The sequence below is a fragment of the Tiliqua scincoides genome, chromosome 2 (genome assembly GCF_035046505.1).
Source record: "Tiliqua scincoides isolate rTilSci1 chromosome 2, rTilSci1.hap2, whole genome shotgun sequence".
In the NCBI taxonomy this organism is placed as follows: domain Eukaryota; kingdom Metazoa; phylum Chordata; class Lepidosauria; order Squamata; family Scincidae; genus Tiliqua; species Tiliqua scincoides.
In genome coordinates, this window is record NC_089822.1 from 228,181,131 (window position 1) to 228,202,729 (window position 21,599).

Consider the following 21,599-nt stretch of genomic DNA (forward strand, 5'->3'; position numbering starts at 1 on the left):
TCCCTTGATATCTGATAACTGCAATAACCTTGTATTTTTCCAGGAGTTCTATGCCCTGGGTTGCACCCTTAAAAGTTAATTGCTTTGGTCTGACATGCTTTTGGGCTGCATTTGCTGACATACTAACAGAATTTTGGTATTAAAATCCATAGACTCTGAAGTAACTGGTTCTGTCCTGGGCATTTTAGGTCATTTTAGGACAGGCTTTAAAATCAACACACACATTATCCAAATGGAACACAGTTGGAGAAGCCAGAAAATTCTGGTGGTGTAACATACTCTCAAATATTCTGCCTCTCTTTACTTGTTGTTCCCAGAAAGACAGTCATGTAAGTAGAATTCTGCATAGTGCTAACAGACAAGAGGCCTATTAAAACCATTTTCCTTCATGTTTTGAATTCTTATAATTTGTCATCATTGTAGCAGTCCCTCCCATTCTTGGGTTATTTGATCTCTCAGCAACTTACAACAGATCAGTTATATTTCTCTTTCATAAGAAGGGAATTGAAATGGAACGGAGGCTTTGCTCAGCGTTTTGGTCCATTGAGCTGATTGTAGGGCAGGCGTTCAAGACATGTTCTCTTAGGCTCAAATCCCACATGCTGACTTACCCCATCAGCTTTTTATTCATTACGAAACATTAATTTTAATACAGCAATAATCACAAATGTTGATGGAAGAAATCCAAATGTTTCCTCCCCTCCCCCGCAAGTACACACATTTTTACCTTTTGCATGCACAACTAGTGTTCATAGGCTTTGTTTTCATTAAGGTGGTAAACCTGTGCCTCAGCTGGGCAGACAACTGTGTGCTGTCAAAGCAGGACCTAACAGTCTTTGTAGATATTATGTAGGACTTCTGAACTTACCTTTGGCTTAACCAGATCGCAGGTGAGGCAATGCATGTTGGAGGACGTGTTTTGCAACAAGCAAATTCCCTGCACATTTGAAGCTAGGACGTCCTGGAGAGGGTTTTAGCCTTGCCTCATCTCTGTTGGCTTAGTTTTGAATGTGCAAGCAATTTGTTCTTTCACTTAAAAAAGAAATAGCACACATTTGATCTTCCGCCTGCACTCCGTATGCAACTGATAGCATCGCATGAAGCTGCTGATGTACTGTATGTCTTTTGCTTCCAAGGCTCATTGCTGTGGCCCTCTCTCCTAATTCCCCAGTGGAGCACACAATAAGCAAGAGTGATAGATTGTTTATACAATTCTTGGAGTAATAGACCTGTTACTGCCAGAAGCCATGATTATCCCTCTGCCTTTCCTTCCTGTTGCTCTTAGAGTTTCCCTTCTTTGTCTCTCTGTGGTCTCCTTACGCAGCAGCTATTACTGCATTTGTAAAAGTTCTGTGATGCTGAGAGCTGTCAACAGTTGGGTATGTCAAGAAGGTCCCTGAGCTCACTCAGAAAAAGTTAGTAGTTCAACACAGGAGAAATCCATATCATTTCTGACAGCTAGCATGTGCTTATTGATTCCTTCTCTCCTTTTACCGGTTTCCATTGACTCAGTCTTGCCTCCCCAACAGCCTCTCGACTCTTTCCCCCCGTTTAGGAAGAACTTCATTGTTGTTCAAAATGTATTTTTTACAGTCCAACATTTGTACCTGATAGGGAAGTTAGAATATGCTTTTATTTTTGACTCAAGTAAGAATGCCTGTGGTGTTATGTTGCTGCTTAATGGTGTTCATTCATTTCATGTTCACAGTTTCCGATATAGTAAAAGAGCTGGAAAACGACGAGAAAATTCGAGCACAGCTTGAATCCAGTAAACCCGAGAAAGAGGTACGCTTATAAACTTTGACTCAAACTGTAAGTATATGTCTCTTCATTATTAAATGAAGATTCAGTTGGGCTCCGCCTGCCCTGTGGTATTGTTGAGCTTGAAAATACATCCCTTCACAGATAACTTGCACCCAAATTCTAATCAGGCTGCTCAGGTTGAGGGTGACAGTAGCACCTTTGCTGAATTGTAATGTGCCCTTCTCAGAGGTATAACTAGGTCATTTGACACCCAGGACCCATGAATTTTTGTCACCCCATATGACATAATTAATTAATGAATTGTTTATTATTATTAAATATATTATTAATTAAACTATTGATTAATTAATTCACATTTTTATACCACCCTTCCTCTAAGCAGCTCAGAGTGGTGTACATGGTTGCTTCCCTTATTTTGTCCTCACAACAACCCTGTGAGGTAGGTGAGACTGAGAGATAGTAGTAGTCATGACATGAAATGAATAATAATAATAATAATAATAATAATAATAATAATGGCCAGAAAATAAATGCAGTGAATATTTCCCCACAAGCAATGGATGAAATTCTGCATCAAATGGTATATAACATGATGGTATTATTCCTACCGGGTAGATGGGACTCGTCAGCCTAGGAAGGCAGCTCATCTAAGAGAAGGAAACTCTGACCTCAAACCTCCACTGCCTTGTGGCTACATCCAGTTGTGGAAAAGGCTTCAGGAGTCAACCTCGAGGCAAAATCAGGAGCCGGAGTCCCTTAGGCAGTTCATGGCTGAACACAGTCACGTTCTGGCAACTCCTGCGACGCCGCTGGAACCAACCGTATTGGCTTCTGCCTTTCCATTGGACCATTCCAGCGACGTGGAGAGGGGGGATTTGCTGCATGGGTAACAGCCTATCCTCCATACCTTCTTTACCCAGGCTTCGCGCACTGGAGAGGACACTCCAACTTCGCCATACGGCGTCGGCACAACACGGGAAGCAGCAGTTTACCGGTTATAAGTCTTTGCTCGATTGGCGTAGAGCATGACGCCAGGGGCTGCTTCCGACGGTGGGAGAGATCATTGCATCTCATTGGGCAGCTACCGCCCGCCTTAAGCTGGGCAGTCCCCAGCCAGTAAGGTGTTGCCTCGCCACGGTCCGTTAACCTCATGGGGTGCGTGGGGTTTAGGGTGAAAACCGACAAGCGGATCGACAACTCTGCACCATGCAACAGAAAACAGAAAACTACTGCCCTAAAGCTGGGCACCTGGAACGTTAGGACGATGACACCTGGCTTCTCTGATGACCTGCAAGAAATAGACGACGCACGCAAAACAGCTGTCATCGACATGGAGCTGAGCAGACTGCAGATGGACATCGTCGCCCTTCAAGAGACTAGGCTGCCAGATTCCGGATCTGTCAAGGAGAGAAATTTCTCATTTTTCTGGCAGGGAAAACCACCAAACGAAACCAGGGAACATGGCGTTGGCTTTGCGGTCAGAAATACCCTGCTGAAATCCATCATCCCACCTACTGTGGGAAGTGAAATAATTTTGTCCCTGCAGCTCCAGTCATCAGCAGGACCTATCACTCTCATCAGTGCTTATGCACCAACTCTGTCGTCTCCAGCAGAAGCCAAAGACAAATTCTATGATGACCTGGCCACCACTGTCAAGAAAATCCCTGTAAAAGAGCCATTGTTCATCCTCGGCGATTTCAATGCTAGAGTTGGTGCTGATAACAGTTCATGGCCCACTTGCTTAGGTCAGTTTGGCACTGGGAGGATGAACGAAAATGGCCAACGCCTGCTAGAGTTTTGCTGTCATCACGGTCTCTGTGTCAGCAACACATTCTTCAACACAAAGCCCCAACATAGAGTCTCTTGGAGACATCCAAGATCAAAGCACTGGCACCAGCTCGACCTGATCCTCACCAGACGCTCCGGCCTTCCCAGCATCAAGATCACACGCAGTTATCATGGTGCTGCCTGCGACACTGACCACTCCCTGGTGTGCAGCAGAGTGAAACTGCAAACAAAGCGACTGTATCACACGAAAAAGGAAGGAAGACCTCGCATTGATACCAGCAAGACCCGGGATCAGAGAAAAGTGGAGGAATTTGCACAAGCGCTTGAGGAATCTCTTCCAGGCCCGGCCGACGCAAACGCATCCAACAGATGGGAACATTTCAAGAATACCGTTTACAACACCGCCTTGTCCATATTCGGCAAGATGACCAACAAGGCGGCAGACTGGTTTGAAGCCCACTCTGAGGAGTTGACACCAGTCATTGAGGAAAAGAGGAGAGCTCAAGCAGCATACAAGGCCTGTCCCAGTGAGCGCAACCTGCAGGTCCTCCGAACTGCTCGCAGCAAAGTCCAACAGACTGCCAGGAGATGTGCTAACGACTACTGGCTCCAGCTCTGTTCCGAGATACAGATAGCAGCTGACACGGGCAACATCAAGGGGATGTATGATGGTATCAAGCAGGCCCTAGGTCCAACACAGAAGAAAATTGCCCCTCTGAAGTCTGCCACAGGCGAGGTCATCCAGGATCGGGCGCAGCAGATGGAACGCTGGGTGCAGCACTACTCTGAGCTATATTCCAGAGAAAATGTAGTCACAGAAGAAGCACTGAACAACATTGAGTGCCTGCCTGTGCTGGAAGAGCTTGACAGTGAACCAACCCTAGAAGAACTTCACGTGGCCCTGGACTCCCTTGCCTTTGGCAAGGCACCTGGAAAAGACAGCATCCCTGCTGAAGTCCTAAAATGCTGCAAAGAGATCATCGTCACTGAGCTGCATGAAATCCTCTGTCTCTGCTGGAGAGAAGGTGGAGTACCTCAAGACATGAGGGATGCAAACATCATCACGCTGTACAAGAACAAAGGTGACAGGGGTGACTGCAACAACTACCGCGGCATCTCTCTCCTTAGCGTTGTAGGAAAGCTGTTTGCCCGAGTTGTACTAAAGAGGCTCCAGGTACTTGCAGAGAGCGTCTATCCAGAATCGCAGTGTGGATTCCGAGCCAACAGGTCCACCACTGATATGGTATTCTCCCTTAGACAACTGCAGGAGAAATGCAGGGAACAACGACAGCCACTCTTTATAGCCTTCATAGATCTCACAAAGGCTTTCGACCTGGTCAGCAGAGACGGCCTCTTCAAGATTCTCCCCAAGATTGGATGTCCACCCAGGCTCCTCAGCATCATCAGATCTTTCCACAAGGACATGAAGGGCACTGTTGTCTTCGATGGCTCCACATCAGACCCTTTTGACATCCGAAGCGGAGTGAAGCAGGGCTGTGTTCTTGCACCAACCTTGTTTGGGATTTTCTTCGCTGTCCTGCTGAAGCAGGCCTTTGGAACTGCAACAGAAGGCATCTATCTCCGGACCAGATCAGACGGAAAGCTCTTCAACCTCTCCAGACTGAGAGCAAAATCCAAAGTCCAGCTGAAATGTCTGCATGACTTCCTCTTTGCCGACGATGCAGCTGTCACTACCCACTCTGCCAAAGATCTCCAGCAGCTCATGGATCGTTTTAGCAAGGCCTGCCAAGATTTTGGACTGACAATCAGCCTGAAGAAAACACAGGTCATGGTTCAGGATGTGGACTCACCTCCCTGCATTACAATCTCTGAGCATGAACTGGAGGTTGTCCATGACTTTGTGTACCTTGGCTCAACGATCTCCGACACTCTTTCTCTCGATACCGAGCTAAACAAGCGCATCGGTAAAGCAGCTACCACGTTTTCCAGACTCACAAAGAGAGTCTGGTCCAACAAGAAGCTGACGGAACATACCAAGATCCAGGTCTACAGAGCTTGCGTCCTGAGTACACTTCTGTACTGCAGTGAGTCATGGACTCTTCGCTCACAACAGGAGAGTAAACTGAACGCATTCCACATGCGCTGCCTCCGACGCATCCTCGGCATCACCTGGCAGGACAAAGTTCCAAACAACACAGTCCTGGAACGTGCTGGAATCCCTAGCATGTATTCACTGCTGAAACAGAGACGCCTGCGTTGGCTTGGTCATGTCGTGAGAATGGATGATGGCCGGATCCCAAAGGATCTCCTCTATGGATAACTCGTGCAAGGAAAGCGCCCTACAGGTAGACCACAGCTGCGATACAAGGACATCTGCAAGAGGGATCTGAAGGCCTTAGGGATGGACCTCAACAAGTGGGAAACCCTGGCCTCTGAGCGGCCCGCTTGGAGGCAGGCTGTGCAGCATGGCCTTTCCCAGTTTGAAGAGACACTTTGCCAACAGTCTGAGGCTAAGAGGCAAAGAAGGAAGGCCCATAGCCAGGGAGACAGACCAGGGACAGACTGCACTTGCTCCCGGTGTGGAAGGGATTGTCACTCCCGGATTGGCCTTTTCAGCCACACTAGACGCTGTGCCAGAACCACCTTTCAGAGCGCGATACCATAGTCTTTCGAGACTGAAGGTTGCCAATATATTATTCCTAAAAGCCATGATTTCCAGAATTTTGGTCACTAGGGTTAACCCCCCCCCCCCCAGGATGTCTCATTGGCCTGTTTTGAGTTAAGGCAGTGGTTCTCAAACTTTTAACACTGGGACCCACTTTTTAGAATGATAATCTGTCCAGGACCCACCAGAAGTGATGTGATGGCTGAAATTGACATCATTAAGCAAAATAAAATAATTATAAATAATTAAAGAAAAACAGATAATTTAGCAGAAGCCAGCCTTGTTTCACCAAGTGAATTTTCTCTGTAGCCTGCCTGCAATAACACCCCCCCCACACACAAAAAAATCAGTGAGATTTTCAGCCCTCCCCAGTGCCTACCTTACCAACTCAAGCCTCTGTTTTATTCTATGGGGGGGAGGTGCTGCCTTTTGGAGCATTTGTTGAGCTCCACTTTCATCAGATTGGGACCTTGCAGCTAGCCTTGCATTCCCCTTTGCCTGACTTGACCAGCAGCCAAGGCACTTTTGTTTATTCGCGAGTAAACGCGACCATGTGGCTTACTTTCACTTTCCATAGGGCTCAATACATTTACATAAGTAGAAGAACATAAGAACAGCCCCACTGGATCAGGCCATAGGCCTATCTAGTCCAGCTTCCTGTATCTCACAGCGGCCCACCAAATGCCCCAGGGAGCACACCAGATAACAAGAGACCTCATCCTGGTGCCCTCCCCTGCATCTGGCATTCTGACATAGCCCATTTCTAAAATCAGGAGGTTGTACCTACACATCATGGCTTGTACCCCATAATGGATTTTTTCTCCAGAAACTTGTCCAATCCCCTTTTAAAGGCGTCCAGACCAGACGCCATCACCACATCCTATGGCAAGGAGTTCCACAGACCAACCACACGCTGAGTAAAGAAATATTTTCTTTTGTCTGTTCTAACTCTCCCAACACTCAATTTAGGTGATGTCCCCTGGTTCTGGTGTTATGTGAGAGTGTAAAGAGCATCTCTCTATCCACTCTGTCCATCCCCTGCATCATTTTGTATGTCTCAATCATGTCCCCCCTCAGGTGCCTCTTCATTTGTCTGCTTGGAGGGAAGGACTTCCTTCTTGGGTGTTTTTTGGGGGCTCCTGTCTTTGGATAGGAACCATTCTGGTGTTGTTGGATTCCTCTCAGCCTGCCCTTTCTGACACACTAAGGCAAGTTCGCCTACCTGTGACTAAAGGCACAATATGGCTTGGTTTCACTTTCCATAGGGCTCCATGCATTTTTTTTTGTTTCCGGCTTTTTGGCCATAAGTTTTGATGGAAAGGAGATATTTCACTCCGGTTTTTTGCATTGCATTCCTCTGGAAATTCCGCATCTAACGGTATATAGCATGATGGGGTTATTCATAACTTCCGCAATGTTAGTGGTTGGCTCATTTGTGGTGTCATCTCCCCAATGTTGGTACCTGGGGCAGAACGCCCCCCCGCCCCTCGCTAGCTATGCCACTGGTCCTACTGACCTCAAAGTAGGGCAGAGGTTTCTTGTGACTTACTTTCACTAGGCTAGTCTGTATAGTGTTGGCATTAAGTGCTTGGTGATGAAGATGGCTGTATCACTTAAGAATGAAGGAGCTGTGTGTTGATTGCTATATCCTCGTTTGCTCAAAAAATCTCTAGACCAGTGTTTCTCAAAGTGTGCTCCTAGAAGCCCAGGGCAAACTTAGAGGGTAACAACTGGTGGTGACGGTAGGCCTGCAGCAGTGGCACTTCTGGGTTTGCACAGCTGCCGCCGGGCAAGTCTGAAACCTCTTTTTTCACTCAGTCAGTGGTGGCAGAAGTGGCACAAACTTGGAAGTGCCATTGCTGCCGAGTTACCACCCCCCATAATGGCTCCTTAAGCACTCAGTGGTTTCCTTACCTTTGCGTAAAGTTTGGGAACCACCGTTTTAGATAGTGAAGCTGCTGTTGCGCATTAAATTACTACAGTTTGGTCATCCCTTATCCGAAGTGCCAGAAGTGTTTATACTAGAAGTTTTTGGATATTGGATTTTTCCATATTTTGTAATACTTGCATATACATAATGAGAGATCTTGGGGATGGGGCCCAAGTCTAAACACAAAATTCATTTATGTTTCATATACCCCTTATATGCATAGCCTGAAGGTAATTTTGTACAATTTTTAAGATGATTTTGTGCATAACACAAGGTTTGTGCATGAAACACAGTCTGTGATTTTATTTCTTTAGGCAAAAAAGTTTATTGAAAAGTCAGGTTGATGATCATAAAAGTTCTGTATTTTGGAATATTCCATATTTTGTAATTTCGGATAAGGGTGCTCATCTTGTATTTCCAAATTGAAAGCTGCTGGAGATTGCATAGATACACTAATCTACTGGATATGCCGTGGTAATGTCAATTCATTTTGTCTGATTGAGGTGAGCGGTATACATATTATACCTAGACACTTAACATTTCTTAATGAAAGCAGGGGGTTCTCGGTATTTTGTATTGGATTTTGTGTTAGATACCAGTTCTGCCTGACGTTCTATGTGTATGGAATTGCAACCGGTCCTTCGCAGCTGCAATGGTTAGAAAATGGCACAAAGCTTCCAACTTTTAATGGGAGCATGGGCTTCTAAGCATTATTTATCCTCACCCTAAATTATCATTTATACCAGGGGTGTCAAACATAAGGCCTGGGGGTGGAATGGGGCCCTCGGAAGCTCTTTATCCAGCCCCCTGGCTCTCCTAGCTCCAGCATCAGCTGCGGAGCTGTCCTGAGGTGTCATGGCTGAAAAGACAGCCCATGCAATAATTGCCTCTCCCATATCTTGAAAATATCAAAATTTGTGTATTTTCTCTGTTGTCATTTGCAGCTAACGATTTCCTAAGTGAGAAGAGGGGCTTATTTGTGGTCATGACCTGCTTAATATTATCACTTCCTGCTTAATGGCATCACTTCAGGGTCTCAGTAGGCGCCATGAATGCTATTCGGCCCGCTGTATGAAATGAGTTTGACACCCCTGATTTTTACCACCCCTGATTTATACCACGTCTCTGGATAGCTTCAGGAGTCTGTCCCAGAAGAATTTGAGCAGGTTACCTGTGGAAGTTCCTGTGCCCTCATTCTGCCCAACACAACCATATCCAAAGGCTACCTACTTGGTTCTGTCTTCGAGAAATTATATACTCAGCTTTCAGAGATAAAAATGAGCATATTTAAGATAGGAATGGAACTACGAGTATTTGGGGTTTTCTCTTAAGGGTAAGCTCTATAGCTACTGTCAGCTTTTGTGCATTCTGGACTATATATATTACACAGAAGTACACAATCAATGGTATATATGTAAAAAGATATAAGATATTTATGTAAAAAAATAAAAAGAGAGAGATATTCCCAGTTATAAGGCTAAACAGGGCTTTAGGGAAAATCCAAACTCTATTTTGTTTCCTTGGAAACATGGAGCACTTTGCTTGACAGTGAAGAAAAGGATCTCTCCTGAAGTGCTCAGCATATGTTAAATACAACTAGGCTGTTTGGATGTGGTAGGAAAGAGCATTAAAACATAAAAAAGCAATAGCTAAGTGAGTGATGAGAGATTCTTCTGGTTTCAAGACAATTATGACTTAAAATGTTGGTGTACTGTTTGATAGTCCCCCACCCTTTCTTCATGAAAAAACCTAATGTTTGCACTACTGTTGCAGAGCATGACATTTACAAAGCACCAGACGGAAAATGAAATGGATGAAATTCATAGAGATTACCGTAAGTAATATGATTATTTCATTTACATTTTTTAAAAAAGAAATGCTCTCTTAGCGATTGTGTGTATACAAAATGAACTGGTATTGAATTATTTATTTCCCCCTTATGATTTTTCTAAAATATTGGCAGAACAAAGGAAAAGGAGTGACTAGAGCATTATGGGATTGCAGTGACACATCATTGGGAAACAAACTTCTGGCGTTCCACCGCCTGCAAGATTTTTTTAATGCACGCTAGTACAGGTGTGACCTCAGTATCAGCTGATCTGACATCCATGAATTTAACTCACCGTGGATGCCAGTAAATACTAGGGTTGCCATTTTAATCCCTTTAAAATGAGAAAGTGCCAAAATCACACTTCTTACCTTCATGTGTCAAACCATATGGTTTCCAAGCCTCTTAGAGCTAAAAATAGCTCAAAAGATACTTCTGGGTTTCGCAGAGGTTCCTTGTTCCTCCCAGCATCACCCCAGAATGCATCACGATTCTTTTGAGCTATTTTTAATCCTTTTGAAAGGATTTAAATGGCTACCCCCGTATCTCTGGGGGGTTCTGGAACAGAGCCCTCCATGGATACGGAGTTCAGACCTTATTAACAATTGTGCTCAAGAGATAAACAAGTTGATCCCTGTCTTTCTTTGAGTGAAAGCAATGTGATGTGGGCACATCAGCACTCTTGGATTCCTGTCAGACCTACCTTAAAGCTAAACATAGAAAAGAATCAATATTTTGTGGGATTGGACTTTACCTCTTCATTTGTCTTGTTCACCATTTCTTGGCATGAGGTAACTTCTCTTGTTGGACTAAGAGTGACTTTGGGGGTGCCATTTTTGTGAGGATTACTGCAGAAAAGGATTATATACCCGCTCTGTGGTTCCAATATGTTTCACTCTCTTCTTTTTCTTTTTGAACTGTTGCTATTTAACTTAAAAGACTGCATACTCACAAAGCCAAACTAAATATTTAACAGAATGTGTGGCCTGGTCAATTCAATATTCTACTCAGTACATTATGCTGAGAGCCACAAACTACCAATGTGCAACAGCTGCCACTTATGGTTGCAGTCCCAGTCCTTTCCCAGTCTTTTCCAGCACTAATTACCACACAAGAATCACCGTTGTGATTTATTCCCACAAATCACACAAAATATTGATTCTTTTCTATGTTTAGCTTTAAGGTAGGTCTGACAGGAATCCAAGAACCCGTGGACATTATATATCTGGACTTTCAGAAGGCGTTTGACACGGTCCCTCACCAAAGGCTACTGAAAAAACTCCACAGTCAGGGAATTAGAGGACAGGTCCTCTCGTGGATTGAGAACTGGTTGGAGGCCAGGAAGCAGAGAGTGGGTGTCAATGGGCAATTTTCAGAATGGAGAGAGGTGAAAAGCGGTGTGCCCCAAGGATCTGTCCTGGGACCGGTGCTTTTCAACCTCTTCATAAATGACCTGGAGACAGGGTTGAGCAGTGAAGTGGCTAAGTTTGCAGATGACACCAAACTTTTCCGAGTGGTAAAGACCAGAAGTGATTGTGAGGAGCTCCAGAAGGATCTCTCCAGACTGGCAGAATGGGCAGCAAAATGGCAGATGCGCTTCAATGTCAGTAAGTGTAAAGTCATGCACATTGGGGCAAAAAATCAAAACTTTAGATATAGGCTGATGGGTTCTGAGCTGTCTGTGACAGATCAGGAGAGAGATCTTGGGGTGGTGGTGGACAGGTCGATGAAAGTGTCAACCCAATGTGCGGTGGCAGTGAAGAAGGCCAATTCTATGCTTGGGATCATTAGGAAGGGTATTGAGAACAAAACGGTTAGTATTATAATGCCGTTGTACAAATCGATGGTAAGGCCACACCTGGAGTATTGTGTCCAGTTCTGGTCGCCGCATCTCAAAAAAGACATAGTGGAAATGGAAAAGGTGCAAAAGAGAGCGACTAAGATGATTACGGGGCTGGGGCACCTTCCTTATGAGGAAAGGCTACGGCGTTTGGGCCTCTTCAGCCTAGAAAAGAGACGCTTGAGGGGGGACATGATTGAGACATACAAAATTATGCAGGGGATGGACAGAGTGGATAGGGAGATGCTCTTTACACTCTCACATAATACCAGAACCAGGGGACATCCACTAAAATTGAGTGTTGGGCAGGTTAGGACAGACAAAAGAAAATATTTCTTTACTCAGCGCGTGGTCAGTCTGTGGAACTCCTTGCCACAGGATGTGGTGCTGGCGTCTAGCCTAGACGCCTTTAAAAGGGGATTGGACGAGTTTCTGGAGGAAAAATCCATTATGGGGTACAAGCCATGATGTGTATGCGCAACCTCCTGATTTTAGGAATGGGTTAAGTCAGAATGCCAGATGTAGGGGAGAGCACCAGGATGAGGTCTCTTGTTATCTGGTGTGCTCCCTGGGGCATTTGGTGGGCCGCTGTGAGATACAGGAAGCTGGACTAGATGGGCCTATGGCCTGATCCAGTGGGGCTGTTCTTATGTTCTTATGTTCTTATTAAGAAGGGTAGGGAATTTGGTACAGTGTTTGCTTCTCTGTTTGTTCATAACATTCACAAGATCCAGGCCATTATGGAGGTTCTACTTATTCAGATAATGACTCACTTCTGTCTCAGGAAACCTTTTGTTTGTATTTTGAGAACTGATGAGTCCCAGTGTATTTGGCCTTTGACATCAGGTACATTTTTGCACCAGAAATATCCTCTTTTGTTTTATAAAAGCAAAATTGTAAAGGTGCCCTCTTCCTCATGAGGAAGATTATGGCACAAAATGTTTCTCTCATCCATGTAAACCAGGGGTTTCCAAACTTTTCAGTATGAGGGCCACATAGTATATTTTACACATTTATTTGTGGGTTGAAAAAAAAAAATCAGTTTTATAAATGAATGAATGAAATTTAAATGAATGAACACATTTTGCTTGGATTTTTTTTTACCAACATGGTATGATTCAGAACAAAAGAGAAATGTGATATTACAAAGAAACAATGCCATGCTTAAACTGAGAAACGATATACAAGGAGTAAAAATGTCAAACAGCAAATACTCTGACAAAAACAAAAGTTGCTGGGGGCCAGATAAAATCTTGTGGTGGGCCAGATGCGGCCTCCAGGCAATATTATTGAGACCCCTGATGTAAACCATAGCCTCTTAAAATGGACTGTGAATGATATTAAGAGCATAGTAGGTGTGATACCGCACTGCCATGGATTCTAAGCATTGCATTAGCAGCTTCACTCAGTTCCTTGAAAAAGGAATGGCCATGGAAAGCTGGTTTGCCAGTGTTGTCATTTGTTGCATGACTTTTAAGATGCTCACTTAAAGGTGCTGGAAGCGAAAATCAAGCAGCAGGCATCTGTTTTATCTGGAGACCAGATTTTTGCTGAAGTGTGTCTTAGTTTCTTGGTTTGTACAAATAGCAGGATGTTTTATAACATTCTGGAGCAGCTGCTTGAACCTGTCTAGTTTCTCAAGGGAGTTGAAGGAATGGGTTTACTTCTTTCTAGGGATGTTACTGTGGATAAGATAGTACTCAACAAGGGCATTGGCTTCAAAAAACCATCTCGTTCATGAAGACTTACAGGAACATTCAGCAATAGACATCATGAGCCTCCTGCCTGGTACTGCATACATATGTATAAACCTGAGCTTTCAATAAATTAAGATTTACTAAGCATTTTATTACTTTTTAAAAAAACTACAAGAAATTTTAGAGTATGTATTTGTCTGGTTTATTCTATTTTTTTATTTAAAACATTTATACCCTGCCTTTCCAGAAGCTCACAGCGACTTAAATTACATGATAAAATATAAAATATTAGTATATAAATTTCAAAAAATTTAAAACTTCAAAGCCAGCACAGCAAATAGTAGCCACAATTCTACAAATCCGTAGGTAAAAAGGCAATACACGACAAGTGAAAACTAGTAAGCTGGCCCGAATCATATAAATACACAATAAAAGCAACAGACCAGATTAAAACAGCCAAACATATCCTACACTTAATCAACCCTAAAAGCAAATGTAAATGAAAATGTTTTTAGGCTTCACTGGAAATTCTCTACTAAAGAGGCCAATTTTAGATACTCAGATAGTGAATTCCATAAAAATGGTACTGCAACAGAGAAGATAATTTATGATAACTGTCTGGATAGATGTAAGTAATTTATCTGACTCACAGCACAATCCTATGCATATCTACTCAGAAGTAAGTCCCACTGGACTCAATAGGGCTTACTCCCTGGAAAGTGTGTATAGGACTGTAGCCTTAAATTAAATTAAAAATCCAGTGCCCACCATTCCGGGTCCTGCATCTGCACACTTTTTGCTTTTCTAGTGCTACTGTTGCTGCTGTGATTGTAGAAGACTACATTGGTGTAGAAGACTGGTGGGTACAAAGGAAGAAGCAGAAAACCAGCATTATGAAAAGTGGTAATTAAACATGACTTTTGTGAGTTTTTAGACAATGTGGCCTTGCCACCAAACGTATTGATAGACAGAGCTCAGAACACTCTGTACTAGAAACTATGAGTAAACGGTGATGCTCAATTAAGCAGCTGCAGAACCACTGTGACTTTTCCAGAGTAGTGCAGTGAACTTAGTTGTGTGCGACATGACTGTTTAATGCCCTAGTATGGCACTGTGACATGCTGAGTATAAACTGCCTTTGTTGCATTGAAGGGATTATTTTTCAGAACATGAAAGCTCAGGGATGTGTCCAAACAAAAAGTGGAGTTGCCAGACTGCTTGGATCAGATATTTTATCATCTAGAAATCTGTACAACTGGTCAAACTGGGTAAATTAGCAGCTCTGCTTCCTTTGGTTTCAGAGAAGGGGACTTGGGTGCTGGATAAATTTGAAACTACATAGCTGCCAAGACTTTTTTTCAGCAGACTGCAAATTGTACATTGCTTGCTTTAATCCAGTTGAATGCTTTGAACCCATTTGTCACAGGCATGCAACCCGTGAAACTGTAGAAATGGCATGTAATGTGTAAATCTGACCTTTGTTTCTCCTTATTTCCCCTATGCCTTCTTTCCTAAGTGCAAAAGTGCACATTGTTACATTAGGTTGACCTTTGTTTCACCCTGGTCAATATCATAAAGCAGGTTATGCCGCTGCATCAATTTCTCAGACAGGTTCCTATAAATGCACAACCAATTCTTAGGTCAGGGTCTTCAGCTGGAGTTAGCTAGTACTGCTTCTAAGATTCAACACTCTGGGAGAGATAAAACTTCTAAAGTAAACCTACTTTTGGAGCTTTGGATCAAGCCAACATTTTTTTTTTCATGTACTGCATTTCTGTGTTTGTAAATAAGACTAACTTTTTGGTTAATTAAACTAGGGGGAATTCTAATATCTCATCCCATGATGGCGGCACCCAAAATTCTTTAGGAATTATACAGGAGATACAGCTGGATAAACTAGCTGAGTTATTCACTCAGGAACCTACTTAAACAGAGGAGTAAATACTCTCCAGAGGATGCCAGGGACATTTCATCCTTCTTATGGAGACAGACAATTGACAATAAAATTTGCTGGCTTTGCTATCCCCTGTGAGCAGATGTTTTGTGGTACAACTGTTCATTTCCTTTCTTCTCCGCTTGTATACTAACTGCAGCTGATTATACTATTAAGTTATAATGTGATAATATAAAGTGTAGCACAGAAAAATCCACTTAGCGTGTTGATCTCTTGCTTTTGTTGTTTCACACTTTTTCTAATGTCAAGCCATTAAGAAAAAGAAAAAAAGAGCTAAGAGCAGCTTTACATTTTATTCCAAATTAGTGGGCTAGATAAGAACCAAGAAATCTTCTTTACTAGGAGAAGCATGTTTGCCAGGCATTAGTGCTTTCTGCTTCTCCACTCCATCAGGCTTCTTGGGCACAATGTTTCAGCACATTTCAAGCTGTGCTGCTTGCACACGTTAAAGAGTAGAATTTTTTTTTTTTGCCATTTTGTACTTGTGTGTTACTTGAGGCGGTACTCGCAGGATCCCTGCTGTCCAGCAGCGAGACAAGGAACACGACACAGTGAAACGCTTGGTGGGCAGAGCTCCAAAGCATGCTTTTCCACATTCAAAGAAGCCGTCTTGTCCACCTTGAGCCTCGTACTGGTGTTTGTCATTTTGCATCTGACCTCCCAAACCCAGAAGTAACTGGCAATGATGTCATTGCCAGTTAGTTCCGGTGGTACTTCAAATAGATGGACCATGTGAAGCTGTACAGCAGAGGACAAACCTTGAGAAACACTGATTTACAGCATTTTAACACAAGCAAAAGACTGCTGTTTTACAGATTGCTATGTAAGAAATGGCTGTGGACCAAAGCATTTTAACACAAGCAAAAGACTGCTGTTTTACAGATTGCTATGTAAGAAATGGCTGTGGACCAAACTCACTAAGGGCCCAGTCTTATCCAACTTTCCAGTGCTGGTGCAGCTACAATGCAGCCTTGAGGAAAGGAAACAAATGCTCCCTTATCTGGAGGAGGCCTCCATGATTCCCCTCCCCCACCACCGGATGCAGCACATGCCCCATTAGCATGGCTGCATTGGCACTGGAAAACTGGATAGGATTTGGTCCCAAGTTGCTTTTATGCAAAGTCCATTCATTTCCATATGACTTTCATGCATGCTTCAACCTCTTTACAGTTCAACCAACTGGTGTGGTTTACATAGTAATAAAAGAGTGCTCAGGAGCTATTCATGATGGTATGTTAAAATAGCTCCTTTGTTGCAATTCTTAGTGAGCCCCTCACTAGAGAAGCCTCCAGATTAATCCATGTTGTTTATGCTCATTAACACAAGCTCACAAGCATGCTCTAATGTGAGTTTATTTGGGGATAAAAGGCCAAGTCTTTTATTATGTTTTCACCAGGTCATTGCATACATGAAAAGGTGGCTAGGGTAAATCAATAAACCTGAATTAATGTTGTCTTGAACACATACCATGGAGTACAAAATGATTGTAAAATCTAAACTGTAATAGTTACACAGCCCAACACACATTTTGGTGCCTTAAAAGTTAGATCAATTGGATATATTTGGGGTGCGAGTTCTAAAAATGGCATCGGTTTTGCCCTATCAGCTCTAGTTTTGGAGGTACAGCATAGCCAACTGATATGCTGATTGAACGTGCACATCAGCATCTGAGGTGGGTACACATACCTCCAAAACTGGAGCTGATAGGGCAAAACTGATGCCTTATTTGGAATCAGTGTCCCAAATATAGCCAAGAATGTGCTCTTATTTATTAAGATACCATAATGCTTGAACCTGTTTCCCTAGTGAATTTGGCCCTCGGTCCAGTTCCCTTGCCAGCATCTTGCATTTGGCAGGCAGACTCTCTTTAGTCCCACTGTGCTGCCAGGCCAGGTTTTTCCTCCCTTCCCAGCTCATTGCTCAAATTGGAAGTGACGTTGAAATAACAACTGCTCTGGCTTGTGTTTTAAAGTAGGCACGTGAGGAATAAGATAGGAGAAAATCTAACCTTGATTTATAGTCTGATTTTGAGAAGTTCCTAATGCGTGGCTCTGCCCTGTGTGTTTCAGAGGCAGATAGAATTTTTGTTAACTTGAGATGGCTGTCAAAAGTATATATAGGAATTTTTTTCTGGAGAGTAAATAACAAAAACAAAAAGAAATGACAATCTTTGTGATGAGGTAAAGTGAGGATACAAACTGCATAAATAGAATAGCAGCTCTGGAAAGCACACTTAACAAAAATTTCCCTCTGGGTCTTAGTGCTTCAAATTATTTTATGCCTTCCCCTGCCCCATTTTCCCATCTTAGCGGTCACTTGAAATGGTTGCTGATGTAGGTTTGTTGACAGAGACTTGCAAAGGGACCTTCGTAAGAACATAGAAGAGCCCTGTTGGATCAGGCCAAACTGAACTTTCATGTCCTTAGTTAAAACTCTTTGTGGCTTGGTTAGGAAGTTCTTTCATAGCTGATGCTGAATGATACTGGGGGTGCTTTTGTGTACACTTTCAGAAGCATGACACTCCATAGGTAGAGGTGTTTGAGAAACAGTGCTTTTTATTTTACTCAGAAGTAAGCCCACTGTGTTCAGTAAAACTTAGGCTGTAATCCTATCTTACTTTCTGGAAGCAAACACCTCTGTCCATAGGGTTAGCATGGAGTCTTGATTGGAATCTAAACCTGTCAATTTTTTAAAATAACAAAGATCTTTGAGCTGAGGTACCAAGGGGGGGGGGAGAGAGATCTCATGTCTTCTCTTCTAGAAAAGACGACCTTCGGTCTGAGAAATCTGTTAAGTTTTCCCACCTTCCCAGGATCTCAAATCTATGTGCTCTGAAGGAAGGGTAAAAAAAAAAAAGAAGCTCTAGACCATGAACCTCTTGTCTCAGACTATTGATGGTTCACACGCTGATGACAACTCTACCTTTTTTTTTTTTTGGATTTGTTTGTGTTGTCGACCTTACGTGGGTGCCTTAGCAAAGGCAGAAAGGTGTTATAGAATTGCAGCATGTAATAGTATAAAGATTTTGGACTGACGATCAGCCTTAAGAAAACACAGGTCATGGATCAGGATGTGGACTCACCTCCCTGCATTACAATCTCTCTGCATGAACTGGAGGTTGTCCATGACTTTGTGTACCTTGGCTCAACGATCTCCGACACTCTTTCTCTCGATACCGAGCTAAACAAACGCCTTTTCAGCCACACTAGACGCTGTTCCAGAACCACCTTTCAGAGCGCGATACCATAGTCTTTCAAGACTGAAGGTTGCCAACTACTATAACTACTACTAATAGTATAAAAAATAAATGCTACAGCAGGGGAGTGGCTGATGTTTGTGTGTTTTGCTACAACAACACAGGTTGTTGTAGCAACCTGCTGGGTCACTATCTGGTCCTGATGCCTCTTTCTGATCAAATGCTCAAGCACCGAGGTCTGGCTTAGTTCTAGGCTTACCCCTTGCAGGAGAGGGAGAGAGGGAATTCTTTGTTTGTTTGCTGGTTGACATGCTTGTCAGTGCTTCTCATGTTTCTTTCTCCGCAGAGAGGGAAATGCTCTTGAATCTGTCGTGTTTGAAGAACTAAGGGCGCAGTCCTAACCCCTTATGTCAGTGCTTTCCAGCACTGACATAAGGTCAATGAAACTCGGAGGTAAGGGAACAAACATTCCCTTACTTTGAGGAGGCCACTATGAGTGACACCCAACTGCAGGATGCAGTACATGTCCCATTGGTACTGCTATGCCAGGGCTGGAAAGCACTGACATAAGGGGTTAGGATTGCACCCTAAGGCTCCTTCAGCATTGAATTTGGCGGTTCTCCTGCAGAGGACTCTGTTGCCTTGATCTCTTGAAGGGCCTGGACTGTGTTGAAGGGCCTTTCCCACTAAAGATCTCGGGGTCAAGACTCTGTTTGACTATATGCACTCTAAGTCATCGAACTCCGAAAGCCAGAATGTAATAAGGCCCTTGGGTTATTGCATCCAGGACGTTACTGCGTTGCAGTTATTATTATTGTCCCTTTTGCATCCTGTTGCATTGCATGCATTTTTATTATTGCATTTGCTATTGAAGATACTGCTTTTTATTATTTTACATCACTTTTTAAGTTGCATTTCTTTGTTTTAGATAAGACTGGGTATGTGTGCTATGTATAAGCAAATTTTGTGTTGTTCTAATTTTTTCCTCCTCCTCCTCCTCCTCTGCGCTCTCTCTTTTGAATATCCCAATCCCATTTTTTGGAAATAGCAGATAGGTCAAGGAGAAGCAGTCTCCATGAACTTGGTGATGCCACCCAATTCTGAAAAGAAGCTACAGGTTGGACCTTGTCATCTGCGGATTTTACTTCCGCGGATTCGACTCAACATGGGCGCCCAATTCGCATTAAAGCCTGACCTGTACCCTCTGAATGTGGCTGGAGTTGTGCTTCGGTCATGCCTGGAGGGTGTTCTGAAGTGCAGGGAGGTTGCACGTGGCGTCCCTGTGTCTTAGAACGCCTGTGGGAGGCAACTAAGACGTACTTCTGTTTTTTTCAAAAAACCAAAAGTGCAGCTAAGAAGCCTTTGGCAGGGCCTTGGAGACACAAGGAGGCTCCTTCTCTTAGGAAAGCAGCTTCGACTCCCTTGCCCTACTTCCCGTCTTGAAATCAGCTACAGCCTAGCCACTGGGTTTGTTTTCAAGCCCTTTCCAGCTTTTGTTTTCAACCCAGCCCTGGACAACCAAGCTTAGCAGTGCCTGCAATGCTTTGCGCGTGCATCAGCAGAAACTGATTGGTAAATGTGGTCTTTGCACAGCCTCATCGCTGACCCTTTTCCTTGTCCTGTGTGCCGTCAAATTGATGACATGCTCACTGCTTCTGTCATTTTCCTCCTATATGTAAATTTGAGTGGGGTGTGTGTTTGTAAGTTCAATAACTTTTGGTCTCTCCTCCTAGCTCTTCTCTCCTCTCCCTCCCTCTCTTCTTGTCACCACAAACCCCTAGTTTTCCAGCTTGAGTTCCTGCTCTAGCAAACCCTCATTTCCCCACATCCCTCCCTCCCTCCTTGCACCATCATATTCCCCCATTCCCTGTAAGAATTTCCTTACCTTCTGTCTCCTTTCTCTGTGCATAGTAACGACTTATGGTTTGGGCCTAGTCATATGACTGGCTAAGGATCAGTGAATTGCTTTTTATTTTTGATTCTACTTTCCTATTTTTATCCCCACAGTAGCATCCTTCTTGCTTCACCTTCCCCCTTGATTCCTCCTTCATTCTTTGGCAAACCATCGAGCTATGCCATGGTCCACTGCACGTGTTCCCAGCTTGCAAAACAAATTTGCCCCATGTGCACGTATTATTCATGTTCTGAAAAGCTCACCTGGGAGCATCTGTGTTATGAGAACTTGTGAATAATTCACAGTTGGGTGTGCATCAATGTCAAGGGCAGTCTGAGGTATGTGAAAGGTATCATTTAACCCTTGAGAAGGGGTGATCTTATTACTTTGTACCTTACTATTCTGGACATTCATTCTTTTTCGTTTTAACCCTCCAAGCGCAAAGGAGAAGCCTTGCTTTTAGAGTCTGAGTAGCTTCCTTTCTTACTGTAACAATTGTTGAGCTCTGTGGGTATAATTTATCAGGTACATCTTCAGCCTTCTGCTAAACACAATTTGAAAAGAATGGAGATTGTACAGGGTGAGTGTTTGGTGAATGGGACCTATTATTGCCAGTTCACCTGCTTTCCCTTTGTCTGGTTTGTGCGTCACTACAGCTAGAAACCTTGGATCATCAGTATTTAGTCCTATGAACAAAAGGTAAAAGGATGATGATATCTCGCTGAATGGCTTAGAAGTTCAACAGCTCACTATTTTGAACTTGCGGGAGTGTGCGGTTTTTTCTCTTTTTGTATGCTTCATTCTCCTCTCTGAGAGAGAGAGAGAGAGAGAGAGAGGACCTTAAACAACCCGAACACCTGAATACTATGTGCAACAACGCAAATAAAAATATTGCTTGGGTATTGCTAAGGTTAAAATACAAAAAGGAAAAATCATTCTTAAGAATATTCATATACTACTTTTCAACCCAAAAAAGTTCACAAAGTGGTTTATAGAGAAAATCAAATAACTAATGACCCCCTGTCCCAAAAGGGCTCATAATCTAAAAAGATGTTTGCATCTAAAAAGATGCATAAGAGACA

General features: G+C 43.3%; 1 protein-coding gene across 1 annotated transcript in view; it reads left to right on the forward strand.

The window, feature by feature from the left end:
* The window catches only part of RAD18 (RAD18 E3 ubiquitin protein ligase), a 152,808-nt gene that overhangs the window by 46,750 nt on the left and 84,459 nt on the right, over positions 1-21,599 (forward strand). The window contains exons 9-10 of the mRNA XM_066612984.1: positions 1,709-1,785; positions 9,882-9,942. Of these exons, the coding sequence (XP_066469081.1) occupies positions 1,709-1,785; positions 9,882-9,942 (138 nt within the window). The remainder of the gene's footprint in view (positions 1-1,708; positions 1,786-9,881; positions 9,943-21,599) is intronic.